The following is a 16,940-nucleotide window of genomic DNA, read 5'->3' on the forward strand; positions in this document are numbered from 1 at the left end:
TCTACCAAATACTGAATTCTGAATTACCAGTGTGGCTACTTATTGTTCTTTAAGTTAAAAATGGTATTTCATGAAAGAATCAGCTAGTTCTGCTTACAGCTCAATAAATCACCAAGTACTTTTTAGATCTGCTTTTTTTATGCAGCAAAAGTGGTTTATGCATGATTCACATCTTGTCAGAGAATATTTAAAAGATCTGTATTTAAAAGTTGATATTTGAAGAAAGTAATAGTTTAATTTGGCTTCATCCAGGAAATTCTTAAATAACTAGCCACTAGTACAGCTTGATTCATTCTAAAATGTCAGGAGTTTTACTGACAACTGCTTTTGTATAGTCATTGCAAATGTTGGCATATTGAAACAGGCAAATAACACATTAGTATTATTAGTAAAATAGTTTTAACTTTTCAACTCCTCAGAAAGCATCTTGGGAACCTCAGGAGCCTGCAAACCATGCTCTGAGAAATGCTGCACATGAGAAAATATAAACAATGAAGACTGACCTCAAGATCACCCAGATTGGGACTTCCCTGTGGTTATGAATCTGCCTGCCAACACAAGGGATATGGGTTCAATCCCTGGTCATGGAAGATTTCACATGCTTGGAGCAACTCAGCCCATGCACCACAACTGATCCCCATGCTGCAGCTATTGTAGCCTGCTCGCCGTGGAGCCATGCTCCACAACAAGAGAAGCCACCACAGTGAGATGTCCATGTACAGCAATGAAGACAGCAGAGCCATAAATAAATGTAAAAAGGTCACCCAGACATTTAAGATGAGAAACTTCCCTTTATAGTCTTACTTCAGTGGCTGGGGCCTGCAAATTAAACTGGCAAAGGAGATCAATAGGAGAAAAAAGGATATTTTTTCTGTGTATGTATACTGGAACTAACCAAAGAAGTAGTTAACTTCCTAAATGGTTAAAGTTAGAGGCTTTAGACCTAACTTAGAGGGGAATGGGAGCAGACTTGTATGAGATGAACAAAAAGGTTTCATTAGGCAAGACAAATGGGTTTTAAGAAAACCAAACCGAAGATAAAAACATCTGTGGTAATGTTTGTTTCAGCAGGTGTGAGTGGAGTGGTCTTTCCTTCTTCTTCATGGCTGTGAAAGGTCCCAAAGAAGGGATTTACAGCAAGTTTAGTTTATTTTGATTTCTCTCCTGAGAGTAGACCTGCTTCCAAGATGGGATTTATGACAGCCTCATTTCTCAGAAGCTCCTGCTGAGTCAGATAAAAGAAGCTCTGAGAAAGCTCCTTTCTACATCTGTCAAATCTCAAATATATTCAGCTTAAAATACGGATGCTGCTGTGGAGCTGGGGTAGGTGGATGTAGATCAGCAGAACTGGTTACAGGGAACTGAAGAAGAGGAGTCTCTGCTATAGACTCAGTCGTGTCTCCTCAAACTCACATGTTGAAGACCTAACATCTAATGAAACTGTATTTGGATATATGGCCCTTAGAGAGATAATAAAGATGAGTAACATCAAAAAGGTGGGGCACTAATTCTATAGGACTTAAGAGAAGAAGAGGCAGAGACATCAAGGAAGCACACATACAGAGGAGAGGTGGACATAGCTATAAGGTGATCATCTGCAAACCAAGGAGAGAGGACTCACAAGAGACCAGATATCTGGACACTTTGATATTGGACTTCTAGTCCAGTTTGTGGTATTTGCTATAGCAATCCAAGTTGACTAATAAACCCTCTTCAGACTCCTTTGGGCTTCCCTGGTGGGGAAGAATCTGCCCGCAAGCGGGAGACCCTGGTGACCCTGATTCCATTCCTGGGTCTGGAAGATCTCCTGGAGAAGGGAATGGCTACCCACTCCAGTATTCTTGTCTGGAGAATTCCATGGACAGGGGAGCAGAGAGTCGGACACAACCAAAGTGACTGAGCACACACATGCAGACTCCTCTACAGATGTAGAAGACAGAATCAAATTCTTACCTACTGGGAAAGAGTCTAAGGAACAAAGCACAAGAACCCCAAGACCTGAAGAGAATGGGCTAAACCACAGCTTTCCAGTTACACTCTGACAGAGCAGAAGCTCTTTTTACCTGATTGAGAGGTAAGAGAGACACTATAACTTTGAGGGCTAAGAGAGGTAAAGAGTAATGGGATTGGCCTTCAAATCTCAATTTGAGATTGGCCAATTCTCATCCTAGACATGCTAACAGCCAAGCAGAGATTTATTGTCTAGTGGGGACGGCATCATTTAAGCTTTCCCTGGGTCTATCTGGGAGAACATGATGTAGGAAGGGAACTTCAAAGGATCCAAGGGGCAGGGACAGACAAACAGGTGGCTTAGAGGAGAAGGCTGGGTGAGAGGCATGGAGTGTCCAAGACCAAGTGACCAGGGTAGACTTCCAGCTCAGGTCAGAGCAGCACAGACTTATTGGTTTTGAATTAGGATCCAGGTGGACTGTGGCATCTATCTTTTATTTTGTCTTAGTAATTTAAAAAATGTTACAACAGTTTTAGACTTATGGAAAAATCGATAACAGAACAGATGGTTCCTATATACCCTACTCCAAGTTTCTCCTGTTATTAATATCCTACTTTAGTATGGTACATTTGTGACAACCAATGAACCTATATTGACATGTTATTGTCAAGTAAATGCTATATTTTATCTGGATTCCCTTCATTTTTACCTAATGTTCATTTTCTGTTGCAGGATCCAGCCAGGATTCCATATTCCATTTAGTCATCATGTCTCCTTAGGTTCCTCTTGGCTGCAACAGTTTCTCAGACTTATTTTTTATTGTTTTGACAGTTTTAAGTATTGGTTAGGTATTTTGGAGAAAGTCCCTCAATTGGGATTTGTCTGACATTCTTAATCACAATTAGTATGTGGTTATGGGTTTTGGGAGGAAGACCGTGGAGGGAAGATGCCATTCTCATTACACCATATCAAGGGTACATATTAATTCTGTCAATATGGCTTACTGCTATTGATTTTAACCTTGATTGCTTGGCTGTGGTGGGGTCTGTCAGGTTTTTCCACTGCAAAATTAGTCTTTCTATTCCCCTTTCCACACCGTACTCTTTGGAAGAAGTTACTGCATGCAGCCAACATGAAGTAATGGAGAGTAACGCACTCCCTTCTTGAGGGCAGTGTCTACACAGATTATATGAAATTCTTTTACTTGGGAAATATGCTTCTTCTCTCCCATTTATTTAATCATTAATTTATACCAATAAATATCCAATATTCATGGATATTTATTAGTAAAGCGACTGTCTGCAATGTGGGAGACCTGGGTTTGATCCCTGTGTCGGGAAAATTCCCTGGAAAAGGAAATGGCAACCCACTCCAGTACTTTTGCCCAGAAAATCCCATGGACGGAGGAGCCTGGCAGGCTACAGTCTATGGGGTTGCAAAGAGTCGGACACGACTGAGCAGCTTCACTTTCTTTCTTTCTTTCTTTCTTGAGTTAATTTAGCAGTGGCCACAGGACTGGAAAACGTCAGTTTTCATTCCAGTCCCAAAGAAGGGCAATGCCAAAGGATGTTGAAACTACTGCACAATTACACTCATTTCACATGCTAGCAAAGTAATGCTCAAAATCCTTCAAGCTAGGCTTCAACAGTATGTGAACTGAAAACTTCCAGATGTACAAGCTAAATTTAGAAAAGGCAGAGGAACCAAACACCAAATTGCCAGCATTTGTTGGATCATAGAAAAAGCAAGGGAATTCCAGAAAAACATCTTCTGCTTCATTGACTATGCTAAAGCCTTTGACTGTGTGGATCAAAACAAACTGTGGAAAATTCTTAAAGAGACGGGAATACCAGACGCTTTACTTATCTTCTGAGAAACCTGTATGCAGATCAAGAAGCAACAGTTAGAACCAGACATGAAACAATGGACCAGTTCAAAATTGGGAAAGGAGTAGATCAAGGGTGTATATTGTCACCCTGCTTATTTAACTTCTATGCAGAGTACAGCATGTGAAATTCTGGGCTGGATGAATCACAAGCTAGAATCAAGATTGCTGGGAGGAGTATCAATAATGTCAGATATGGTGATGATACTATTCTAATGACAGAAAGTGAAGAAGAACTAAAGAGCCTTTTGATGAAAGTGAAAGAGGAGAGTGAAAAAGCGTGCTTAAAACTCAACATTCAAAAAACTAAGATCATAGAATCTGATTCCATCCCTTTGAAAGGTTGTTGCTGAATCACGCAAAGATGCCGGGATTCTTGGCCTCCAGAGGAAAAGAATTCAATCTGGGGCCAGAGATGAGGCTTGATCGCTCAGAGCTTTTGTGTAATAAAGTTTTATTAAAGTATAAAGGAGATAGAGAAAGCTTCTGACGTAGACATCAGAAGGGAGTAGAAAGAGCACCCACTTGCTAGTGTTAGCAATGGAGTTATATACTCTCCAGTGAATTCAAAGAATGTCTGGAGGTTGTAAAGACTTCACCAGATCTAATCCCATAATTTACATTTTAAGATAACAGGATTAGCCAGAAGGTTTAATCCAGAGATTGTCCTCAGGCAGGATACATAATCCTAAGGAATGTAGAGGGAAAAAAAGTTTGTCCTTTCTCCCTCCTCAAGAATTTCAGACCCCTCTCTCCTTGGGGACCCCTAGACTTCTTATCAACCTGCCTGGGAAATGACTCTTTCATTCCCCCCTTTTCTTTTAGGAGAATTATGTTGCCAAGGGAAAGGGGTGTCATTTTCATTCCATAACTACTTCCTGCTCTTTAGGGGTGTGGTCCCTAAATTGTTGAGGCAACATATTCTCCTAACCCTCATATTGAGGGTCTCTGATGCAGGGGCCCCAAGTAATAGTTGGAGGAGACTATGGCACTCATAGGAGCTTGGACAACCATTTGTAAATTAAAAGCTTTTAGACGGTTAGAAAACCCCATTATACAGTTACAGACATAAGGCAAAGTAGTCATTAAACCAAGTTAAAATCAAAATGAAAAGTCACATTATGTCCATAGTTACGTCAGTTCATCTTAAGGTTGTTAGATGTCATCAGTTTAAGAAGAGGCATCACATTCGATTGTTGTTGAAGGTATTTGCAGACTTGGAGAAAGTCTTTTCCTTGAAGTGGAGATATCCACCACAGGAAGCCTTCCACTGATGAAGAGGGGAGCACTCCACAGACCCAGCAGTTAGACTGATTGTGAAATGCTGCGTAGGAGTGAACCCAGGATAGGAAGGAATTGTCTTGAGGATCAAACGGCAGACTCAGGATTTTTGGAGTCAGCAGAAGTAGGCTCACATAGATTATCAGGCCCATCTTTTGGCTCGTCCAGACAGTCCCATTACGGAAGTGGATCAGGAAGAAAGTGGCCAGGGGCTTCAGTAAGCACGGAGTAAGTTGCCCCAGTATCTAAAAAGAAATCGACGGATTGGCCCCCCACAGTTATTAATACCCGGGTTCCTCAGGTGTAATTTTAGGACGGGAGCTTGTGTGGGGACTCAGGGCACCTTCAGTCCTGATTGTCTTGAGAGTCTGACCCCTGAGACCTATGCCTCTGGGGGCAGTCTCTCTTCCAGTGTGGTCCTTTGCAGACGACTGGAGCCAGGGGCGGCTTAGATGCCTGAGGGCAATCTTGCTTGAAGTGCCCCTCCCTTCCACAGTAATAGCAAGTCCATCCCTTTTCACCTGGATCCCTCTGGGCATTTTTCTCATGCTACTTAAGAACGGTTTTCATAGCCATTGCTAAGGCTTCTGCCTGTTCCTTTCTTTTTCTGCCTTTCTTTCTTTTCCTCATATTCCCTATCATAATAGACTGTCTGATGTAACAGCTGTAACAGATTATCTAAAAACTGATTTGGTCCATACGCCTGTTTTAATAGCTTACAGCAGATATCTGGCGCCAACTGAGTGAGAAATCTCTCTTTTAAGATCACTTTTCCCTCTTCACTTTCGGAATCAATCTCAGTAAATCTGTGAAGGGCTTCTCTCAGTCTATCTAGGAATTTACCAGGAGCTTCCTTCTCCTCCCGTTCTATATTTGCCAATTTGCCATAGTTTAAAGGCTTAGCATGGCAACCCACTCCAATAGTCTTGCCTGGAAAATCCCACGGACGGAGAATCATGGTAGGCTACAATCCATGGGTTGCAAAGAGTCGGACATGACTGAGCCACTTCACTTCAAACGCTTAACACGCGCCTGCCTGAGTCCTTCAAGGATACATCTGACAAAATGACTCTGATCCCATCTTCCTTTAGCTGTGTTGTAGTCCCAGTCTGGTTCTGTAATTGGGACCACCTAATTCCCAGTAGGGAGGTAGCTATAGGGAGGTAGCTATCTCGTTCTCTCTCTTCCCTACTGATTCATTACCAAGCCATTCATCTCCATAGGCAACCGCTTTTCCCAAAACTTGACTCTTTGCGTTGGGAGTCAGTGTTTGTCCCAAGATATACATCACATCTTACCAAATAAGGTCATAAAGCAAAATAACACCTTTAAAAGCTCTATTTTTCTAGGTCCTCTAAATAGTCTCCCAGATCCTCCTTGATTCTTTGTATTTCTTGATAAGAAAAAGGCTTATTAACTCTCATAGACTGATTATTTCTCCCGGTGGGTGCTTCATGAAGAGGCAACAGCTTGTGTAGCTGTTCTTCAGTCTCTGGCTGCTCTGCACATATGATCCCAGGGATAGATTGGAGAAAGCTGTTTTTCTTTGTCTCTTTGTCTCCTGTCCTCCATCTTATCTAGCAAAGTAGGAGGACAGGAAGGAGCTGAAGGAGTCACACCAAAATCTATACCCTTAGGACATAAGTCTGGCATATTTCACAGAGAGAAAAAGGGCAATACATATGCTTCTTCTACCCATTTCCCTTGTTTTCTACAGAGCCGGTCTAATTGTAAAACAGTATTATACTTAAGAGACCCTCCAACCAGCCACCGTTCGCCATCCTCCAATGGATACCATGCCCATGCAGTATCACATAGAAAGACCAAGTGTGTCTTCTTTAAGCCCTGGGGATCAAATCTATCCCAGTTTTTCAGGATACAGTTCAAAGGAGTGAGGCTAGAATTGTTAGCTCCCATCTGTAAGAGAGAAAAAAGCGACCAGCGCCTTCTTTCTACCGGAGGTGTCCCTCCTTGCTCTAGATGGGGGTGCAGACAGATTTTACACCAAAGCTTTTCTTTCCTGGTCGGACTTAATCTGTCCCTTACCAACGCAGGCGCCGTACTCATCCCTCCCAGTTCTACCACCGAGATGGGGTGGGGATGCACCAGGGGTAGACTTGATGGCATCCCTAACTGACGTCCAGCTCTTCACCATTACCTCTGATGCCACCCGGGGTACAATCAGAGTAACCTTCGGGAATGCCTCCCAGGCTAAGACCGCTGGGGGCACCGTTCGTCACCTGAGTGCCTGTGCACGACCCTGAGTATATTCCTGACCACAATAAGACTGATACGAACATAAAATTGAGATGTTCATAAAACTGAGATGTTCCTTCCAAAGGTCACCACACCAGTATAAGAGTCTACTCTGGTCCAGCGCTACCAAAGGAAAAAATCCCATTGCAGTTCCAATCCAAGTAACCTTTAACCTCAGAGATGCTATTGTAGCTAGAGCTCCATCTAGCTTCTGAACTGTCAATTCCTAGCGAGGCTAGGCGCTTCCTGACTACCAATCCAAATTTGGGACCTAAGTCATAGTACACAGCAACAGCATAGACCACAAGTCCCTTGAAAGTCTATGATCTGACAGATTAGGTTCATACTTCTAATTTCCAAGGAGTTATGAAATGGTCAAAGAGACTGAAAGGTTTGACCAAGAAAGGAGAGTTTGGTCCACATGCTTTGCCCATTTCTGGTCCATCACCAAAGGAGACATTGGGTGCCCCTTGGCACTGGAAGGTTGGTATAAGTCCCTGACAGGTTTCTGCCATAAGCCATATGAGGTCACCGAGGAAGTGCAGAGCAGGGCTCCTCACTTGCTTCACACAGGGCGTTTCATTCATTCATGCAAGCACACTGTAGAGTTAGTGAGGTACAGCAGAAAAAGTGTTCACTAGGAGAACAAAGAACTAGAGCTCTAAGCATCCTTACCATGTCCTGAAGAATCCTGGATGAGCCCCCAAGATGAAAGGTTGTTGCTGAATCACGCAAAGATGCCGGGATTCTTGGCCTCCGGAGGAAAAGAATTCAATCTGGGGCCAGAGATGAGGCTTGATAGCTCGGAGCTTTTGTGTAATAAAGTTTTGTTAAAATATAAAGGAGATAGAGAAAGCTTCTAACATAGACATCAGAAGGGGGTAGAAAGAGGGCCCGCTTGCTAGTGTTAGCAATGGAGTTATATACTCTCCAATTAACCCAAAGAATGTCTGGAGGTTGTAAAGCCCTCACCAGACCTAATCCCATAATTTACATTTTAAGATAACAGGATTAACCAGAAGGTTTAATCCAGAGATTGTCCTCAGGCAGGATACATAATCCTAAGGAATGTAGAGGGAAAAAAAGTTTGTCCTTTCTCCCTCCTCAAGAATTTCAGACCCCTCTCTCCTTGGGGACCCCTAGACTTCTTATCAACCTGCCTAGGAAATGACTCTCTCACATTCATGGCAAATAGATGGGGAAAAAGTGGAAATGGTGACAGGTTTTATTTTCTTGGGTTCCAAAATTACTGTGGATGGTGACTGCAGGCATGAAATTAAAAGACACTTGCTTCTTTGAAGAAAATCTGACAATCCTAGACTGAATATTAAAAAGCAAAGAATCACTTTGTTAACAAAAGTCCATACAGTCAAAGCTATGTTTTTTCCGGGAGTCATGTATGGATGTGAGAGGTAGACCATAAAGAAGGCTGAGTGCTGAAAAACTGATGCTTAGACCTTGATTCTGGGAAAGGTTGAGGGCAGGAGGAGAAAGGGGTGACAGAGTTTGAGATATTTGGATGGCATCACCGACTCAGTGGACATGAGTTTGAGCAAACTCCAGGAAATACTGAATGACAGAGAAGCCTGGTGTGCTGCAGTCCATAAGGTTGCAAGGAGTTGGACATGACTTAGCAACTGAACAAAGAAGTAAGCATTAGAAAAATGTCGAGGAATAAAAGACTATTAGATGAGAGCTACCTAGTGGCAAGTTCACAAATGCTGTAAACCAATGATAGTAATTCCTGGAGGAGGAAATGGCAACCCACTCCAGTATTCTTGCCTGGAAAATACCTTGTCCAGAGGAACCTGGAATCCATAGAGTCACAAACAGTCAGACACAACTAGGTGACTAAGCACACAATGACAGTAGTTGTAGTATTAACAGAATATAGCAACACTAGCCTTACCTTTCTCTTCCAACTGATATTCATTGTTCCCAGAGCACATCTTCTTCTGAAAAGTAGAAGGAACCAAAAGAAATTAAATTTTACTGGACACCTTAACATTATTAAGAGGCTGTACAAAACAGTGATTAAGAACATGGGAACTGAGGTTATATATATCATGGTTCCAATTCCAGCTTCATGACTCATTAGCCATAAAGTTTGGTAAGTAACTTAATCCCAGTGTCCTCATCTGCAAAATGGAATAATAATACCAACTTGGAAGTTTTCTGGCCATTAAATAACATATCTAAAATTTGGAATGGACTTAAAAAAAGAGGCTGATAAATGGTGGTTAACTTTATCTATTATGATTCCATTTCCCTGTCAAGAGCTTTACATACTTATCCCATCAATCCTATTAAATGGACATGATCTATTTAAAAAAAAAAACACACAAAATTTAACTGAGTAAATTTGAAGATCTAATTGGTTTATAAAATGATTCATGAATTGGACAGCATCTCATCTGGCAAACAAAGAACTACTCAGAGAGGTTGCACAGCAAAGAAGGTTTTTATAGTTAAGATGGCAGGACAAGGAAAAGACATTATCAGCAAAGAAAAAAATAAAATTTTATTGCAAGACAGTAAAAGTTGAGGTGATGCTGGCTCCTCACTGGCTGAGCTGTGGTGTTTTCCATTGGCTTGATTTGTTGGGCAAGAAGGAATTTATTCTTCCTCCCCTGGAGCAGTAAAGTAGTTGTACTTCCTGTTTGTGAGTGCAAATTACTTCCTGGGGTAAGTAATTGATTAGCTTCCTGTTGGGGTAGTTGTCCTCTACATTTTTGGGGTGATTGACAATGAATGAATGGTAGGGTGTGAGAGCTCCCTCCATAGGCCTTTCAGACTGATTTTAGTTGAGATTTCCTTTTATTAACTTCCACACATACTTATGTTATTAATCCTATAAAATGGACATAATCCTTCCCATTCTATAGATGGAGAAATTGAAGTAAAAGAATTTGTGAGGTGAAATAGGTATCATGCTAGCTATATTGCAAACAAAGAAATAGAAGCATGGATTATTTAAATAATGCCTGAGTGTCTCAAAGCAAAGCAATGTGGAGATAGGATCCAAAGTCATGTCTGTCTGACCTGATATTTGGCAATACTATATTAATTGTCTGGGGATTCCCTGGTGGTTCAGTGGTAAAGAACTTGCCTGCTGATGTGGGAGACACAGGTTTGATCCCTGGGTCAGGAAGATCTCCTGGGAAAGAAATGTCAACCCACTCCAGTATTCTTGCCTGGGAAATCCTTTGGACAGAGGAGCCTGGAGGGCTACAGTCCATGGGGTCACAAAAGAGTGGTACACAACTTAGTGACTAAGTAGCAACAACGATGTATTAGTTGTCACCCCAACAGGTTGTTACAATCATGGTGATATTTGTTATTTGCATTAATTTTTAAGAATCAATTTTCTTTACAAACGGGGATATCCCCATGACTCCTTTCAATAAGGACCAGAGTCACAACATTTAGGGAAGAAGCAAGTGTTCCCAAATGGTATTTTCTCAACTGGTTCTGTGCTCATCAAAGCCATAGGCCATCCATTTTACTCGGATTTCTTTTAAAATTTTATTTATTTAGGCTGTGCTGGGTCTTCATTACTTTGCATGGGTTTTTGCTAGTTGCAGCGAGTGGAGGCTATTCCTCCTTGATGTGCTTGGGCTTCTCATTGCAGTGGCTTCTCTTTTTGTGGAGCACTGTCTCTAGGTGCATGGGCTTCAGTAGTTGCAGCATGCAAGCTCAGTAGTTGTGGCTCATGGGCTCAGTAGTTGAGGCGGATGTGCTCTAGAGTGGGCAAGCTCTGTAGTTGAGGCTCGTGGGCTCAGTAGTTGAGGCGGATGTGCTCTAGGGTGGGCAAGCTCAGTAGTTGCGGCTTGTGGGCTCAGTAGTTGAGGCGGATGTGCTTTAGGGTGGGCAAGCTCAGTAGTTGCGGCTTGTGGGCTCAGTAGTTGAGGCGGATGTGCTCTAGGGTGGGCAAGCTCAGTAGTTGAGGCTCGTGGGCTCAGTAGTTGAGGTGGATGTGCTCTAGGGTGGGCAAGCTCAGTAGTTGCGGCTCATGGGCTCAGTAGTTGAGGCGGTTGTGCTCTAGGGTGGGCAAGCTCAGTAGTTGCGGCTCATGGGCTCAGTAGTTGAGGCGGATGTGCTCTAGGGTGGGCAGGCTTCAGTAGTTGCAGCTCACGGGCGCAGTAGTTGAGGCGGATGTACTAGGGTGGGCAGGCTTCAGTAGTTGTGGCTCATGGGCCCTAAAGCACAGGCTCAGTGGTTGTGGCACCCAGGTTTAGTTGCTCCAGTGCATATGGATTCTTCCCAGACCAGGGATTGAACCTGTGTCCCCGGCATTAGCAGGCAGATTCTTATCCACTGTGCCACCAGGGAGGTCCATACTCCGATTTCTTTCTTTCTTTTTTTTTTTCATTCTCCGATTTCTAATGTAACACAAACAATCTATGACTAGCCTTCTGCAGTTTTCCTAATCAATCACAAGTATTTTCTGAAATTGTATTATTTCAAATAGTACTGTGTCAGGTGTTCTGTAACTCCTTTACTTGAGTTTACAATCTATTGATGAACCAACATAAAGATATCAAAACAATTAGCAATTAATGTAAAAGAATAGTAAAGAGATATTTAATTACCTATTGATTAAATAATATTAAAATTAATATTAAATATCAAAAATTTAGAATTATTTTATAAATATATAATTTTATAAATATTGAAATTAATATTTAATAAATATTATACAGTAAATAATTTAAACAGTAAATAATTAAAAGTATTGTGGTAGTTGAGCTGTAAATTAAATTCTGAGTTTCTCAGCAGAAGTGAACATGATTATAAGAAAAGGGAAAAGATACCAGAGGAAGCAGTTTTTCCTTGGAAGTTCCTTCCTTCAACTTCACGAGATTGCAAAGTGTTACTTTACAGAAGATAGAATAAAAGATGTCCTCAGTGACATTCTCACAGCAGACACAAAAATGGAACCCAGTTGGCTTTATCTTTTTACTTTGTATAAAGCTGAAGGTCTAACATTGGAGGCGTGCGTGCTAAGTCACTTCAGTCATGTCTGACTCTGTCACCCCATGGACTGTATCTCACCAGGCTCCTCTGTCCATGGAATTTTTCAGACAAGAATACTGGAGAGGGTTGCCATTTTCTGCTCCAGGATATCTTCCTGACCCAGGGATCGAACTTAAGTCTCTTGTGTCTCTTGCATTGGCAGGTGGATTCTTTACCACTGTGCCACCTGGCAAGACCACTTTGATGGACACCTACATTTTAAGTTGATATTCTGCCCGTCTGGTTGAGGGAAAGGCCTCTGTGCTCTAAATCCCACCTCTGCACAAGGTTGGGTTGAGCCTCTTTGTTAAAATGGTGGCACCAGATTACTGGACTCTGGGAAGGGTCGTGCCACTTGCCTGAGTTAGTGGGCTGAGAACTCTTGTTTTCATTGGCTGTTAAACTAAAGAGCCTCTTGATGAGATTAAAAGAAGAGAGTGAAAAAGTTGGCTTAAAGCTCAACATTCAGAAAACTAAGATCATGGCATCCATCCCATCACTTCATGGCAAATAGATGGGGAAACAGTGGAAACAGTGTCAGATTTTATTTTTCTGGGCTCCAAAATCACTGCGGATGGTGAAAGCAGCCATGAAATTAAAAGACGCTTACTCCTTGGAAGGAAAGTTATCACCAACCTAGACAGCATATTAAAAAGCAGAGATATTACTTTGCCAACAAAGGTCCATCTAGTCAAGGCTATGGTTTTTCCAGTGTTCATGTCTGGATGTGAGAGTTGGACTATAAAGAAAGCTGAGCACAGAAGAATTGATGCTTTTGAACTGTGGTGTTGGAGAAGACTCTTGAGAGTCCCTTGGACTGTAAGGAGATCCAACCAGTCCATCCTAAAGGAGATCAGTCCTGAGTGTTCATTGGAAGGACTGATGTTGAAGCTGAAACTGCAATACTTTGGCCACCTGATGTGGAGAGCTGACTCATCTGAAAAGACCCTGATGCTGGGAAAGATTGAGGACAGGAGGAAAAGGGGACGATGGAGGATGAGATGGCTGGATGGCATCACCAACTCACTGGACGTGAGTTTGAGTGAATTCCGGGAGTTGGTGATGGACAAGGAGGCCTGGCGTACTGCGGTTCATGGGGTCGCAAAGAGTTGGACACGACTGAGCGACTGAACTGAACTGAGCTTCATGCCCTTCCTGAACTCCCTATGGTACATATCACCTATGTTTACAGGCACGTTTAACTGATAACCCACGACTCTTACGGGGCTTTCCTGGAGGCTCAGTGGTAAAGAACTTGCCTACAAATGCAGGAGACGCAGGTTTGACCCTTGGATGGGGAAGATTTCCTGGAGAAGAGAATGGCAACCCACTCCAGTACTCTTGCCTGGGAAATCCCATAGACAGAAGATCCTGTGGGCTACAGTCCGTGGGGTCGCAAAGAGTCGGACATGACTTAGCGATTAAACAATGACAAGACTCTTAACACATGAGAAAACTGGGGTCTCAGGCAGTGCCGCTACCTTGTCAGCCAAACCTGAGACCAAACGTTTCGGTTTACCTTTGCAGCTAACTCAGGACCCCAGAGAGTGCAGAGAGGGGGCTCTCTCCCAGGAATTCTTGTTTCCCTAAAAATATTCCACAGCCTTGGAGAATTACTTTCCCGCTGCCTTGAGTGCACAAGCTAGGACACCTCGTGTCAGACAAGGGAGGCCTGAGCGTGTGGAAACTTCCGTCATCGGTGCTGGGCGGGGCGAGGATTCCCTGTCGGAGCCTGTCAGGAGGAGACCCCGGAGGCGTGGCTGGGCGGGGCGAGCCGGGGGCGGGGCCTGGGCGTGCCCTGCGGCGTGCGCGGGGCTGGCTAGCGCGCGACGGAGGCGGGGCAGCAGCTGCGGGCCCACGCCGTAAACAGACAACATGGCGGTGGCGGCTTCCGCGGCACCCGGGGCCTTGGGCACTTTGCAGGCCAGCCGTGCCCGCTTGGTGGCTGCTTGCTGTGCGCGGCTAGGCCCCAGGTGGAGGCTTCCCGGCTCCTGGACGTGCCCACGGGTCGACTCGACGATATGGGCCCGGGGCTGGACGCCTGCGGCCGGGGGAGCGGCCTGGCAGAGGGGCTACAGCGCAGAGGTGAAGACTGAGGACGAGCTGCGGGTGCGGTACCTGGAGGAGGAGAACCGAGGTGAGGGGTGTGACCCGGTGACCGTGGGTCCTAGGAAAGCGTCTCAAGGTCGCGTGTTTGGGCTGACGTCAGTGTCTACGGAGAGGCTCGACGAGGGGTGTCCTCCCTTCCCCCACTCATGCTTTACAGCTATTTAGTGCTTTCCATGCCTAAAGAGGGCTTCCCTGGTGGCTCAGAAGGTAAAGAATCTGCCTGCAATGCGGGAGACCTGGTTTTGTCTCTGGGTTCGATCCCTGGGTTGGGAAGATCCCTTGGAGGAGGGCATGGCAACCCACTCCAGTATTCTTGCCTGGGGAATTCCATGGACAGAGGAACCTGGCGGGCTACAGTCCCAGGGGTGGACAACTAAGCACATGCCTAAAGATGTACTACGGAGCAGCTTACCTGCAGAAGTAGCCCTTGGCGCCAAAGACAGAAATGCAGCTTACGCTTTCATCTTTCGATGAGCCAAGATTAATACATCGGGTGAATGATATTTGCTTCCAGATTTCATTCTTGCTCTGTAATTGCTTTCGGTTAACTCAGCTGTGAAGGGGAGAGTTTTAGAAGCTGCAGTGAAAGTGCACTTTATTATTCTGAATATTCGTCAATTTAAAGCTGTTCATTTGAAAAAATTTTTTTCTTTTCATTTTACCTTAGAAAGATAGTTTTGTGGACTATTTTCACTTCAATTAGACAATTTTGAGTATTTTCTTGGTTTTCCAGTTCCTTTGCTAAGCTTGGGGATGAGACACAATTGGGGATGATATTGATGTTGCCCTTGAGCTCCTTTAGTGGGAGGAGACAGATGCTTTAGCAAAATAATACAGTGGGAGGAAGGGTAATGATCCAGGGTGTGCGCCAGTCGGTAGGAATGCTGTTAAAGCCCAGCTCCTTTCTCTTGCCTTGTTGGAAGAAGCTAAATGGATCATGAAAGGTGGAAACAGCAGCGTGCCGGAAGAGTAGTCTTCGAATTTTGACATGCAGTTGTTGAGCACCTATAATCTGTTAAACAGAAGTGCAAAACCAGTTAAGTCATGTTTGATATCTGTAAGTTGCTAATATATCGAGAGATACTGCTGATTAAAAGATTATGCTAACTTTAAAGGCTTGATGAGAGCAAAAGGTTGTAATACCCTCAAGAGGCATATGATCAACTGTATTCAGTGAGATTGGAAGATTCCAGAGGGGAGGTTCTGAAGGTCAAGTTAGGATTTTGCCAGATGCATATGCCGTCCAAGGCGTTCCTTGCAATGGAATTTGACATTACTGAGGCAAACTTCTCTGTGCTTCTATTTTCTTAATGTGTAATATAGAAAAAGTAATACCGACTTTGTATGGCTGCTGTGGAGACTAGATGGGAGTGTGATATTAATTGCCCACTAAGTATCAATCTAGCTCTTAGTGGGTGCTCTGAAGTATATGATGAGTAATTTCATTTATTTATTATTCCTGGCAGAAGAGCATGGTTAAAGGCACGGCATATGAACATGTATGATGTTCTGGGGAAATGACATAGGGCGAATGTGGTTGTAGTATGGCATAACTGCAGAATACTGAGAAATTCAACTGGAAAGTAGATTAGCACTGGAGTGACTAGAGCTGTCCCATCTCTTGGGAGGATTTCAGTTACATTAGGTGTACCAACAGTACATTAGACACAAAAGCATTGCAGGTACAGCTAGTAATATGCACCATATTCTGTACTTTTTTTAATCTAAATAATGCACCAGAGAAGGCAATGGCAACCCCCTCTAGTACTCTTGCCTGGAAAATCCCATGGACGGAGGAGCCTGGTAGGCTGCAGTCCATGGGGTCACTAAGAATCGGATGCGACTGAAGCGACTTAGCAGCAGCAGCAGCAGCAGCAAATATGCACACTGAAAATAAATTTTCATAAAATTTCTGAAAAGTCCTTCAGTTAGATTTCAACTGGATCAAGGGAAAGAAATCAGAGTATAAATTCAGAATGTTTTCAGTCACTTGAAATGTAAAAATCAGCTACTAGTAAATACAGTTTTTTTAAGAAAATTGACACGCTTCCTTTCAGGATTGGCCAGGTGACAACTTAGTTTTGTCTAACATTATATAGGCTTTGCTTTACTGTCAAACCAGCAATAAGCAGTGTAAAGAAAAACAGCATGGCAAGGCTGATGGAAGTGAAGGCGTCTCCGTGGTGTCTTTGCTTCTCATTAGAGGCGAGTCCAAAATTCTGTCCTCTCAGGAGTCTGCAGGCAGTATGATGACTCTGCTGGGTCAGAGGAGCCCCAAACTGCTCTCTGCCCTGTAGGCCTTGTTAGGCTGCTGGAGGTAGGTAAGTGCAGAATATATCAGCTCTCATAGGTTTTCGGAGTTCCGTATTTGTAATTTGTTGTGGAAGCTCAGTTAGACACCAACTTTCTTTAGTTGTTATTTCTTGCATTGTTGTCCAGCCT

General features: G+C 43.4%; 1 protein-coding gene and 1 long non-coding RNA gene across 6 annotated transcripts in view; one reads left to right on the forward strand and one right to left on the reverse strand.

Annotated features, from left to right (window-relative positions):
• Positions 1–3,416: 3,416 nt before the first annotated feature.
• LOC133253069 (uncharacterized) lies at positions 3,417–9,386 on the reverse strand. Its single transcript, XR_009738167.1, has 3 exons — positions 9,283–9,386; positions 8,049–8,182; positions 3,417–5,362 (listed from the first exon to the last, which is right to left on the reverse strand). It is a non-coding gene; the product is annotated as an uncharacterized LOC133253069 (long non-coding RNA).
• A 4,779-nt stretch (positions 9,387–14,165) lies between these two features.
• The window catches only part of AUH (AU RNA binding methylglutaconyl-CoA hydratase), a 220,688-nt gene continuing 217,913 nt past the window's right edge, over positions 14,166–16,940 (forward strand). For 4 of the 5 annotated variants that reach the window (XM_061426280.1, XM_061426281.1, XM_061426279.1 and 1 more), the window contains exon 1: positions 14,215–14,526. In XM_061426280.1, coding sequence (XP_061282264.1) covers positions 14,265–14,526 — 262 coding nt within the window. In that variant the 5' untranslated portion in view covers positions 14,215–14,264. Of the gene's footprint in view, positions 14,527–16,940 lie in introns of all 5 variants that reach the window. The other variant, XM_061426278.1, reaches the window with a different exon arrangement.

The sequence above is a fragment of the Bos javanicus genome, chromosome 8, assembly GCF_032452875.1.
Source record: "Bos javanicus breed banteng chromosome 8, ARS-OSU_banteng_1.0, whole genome shotgun sequence".
In the NCBI taxonomy this organism is placed as follows: Eukaryota; Metazoa; Chordata; class Mammalia; order Artiodactyla; family Bovidae; genus Bos; species Bos javanicus.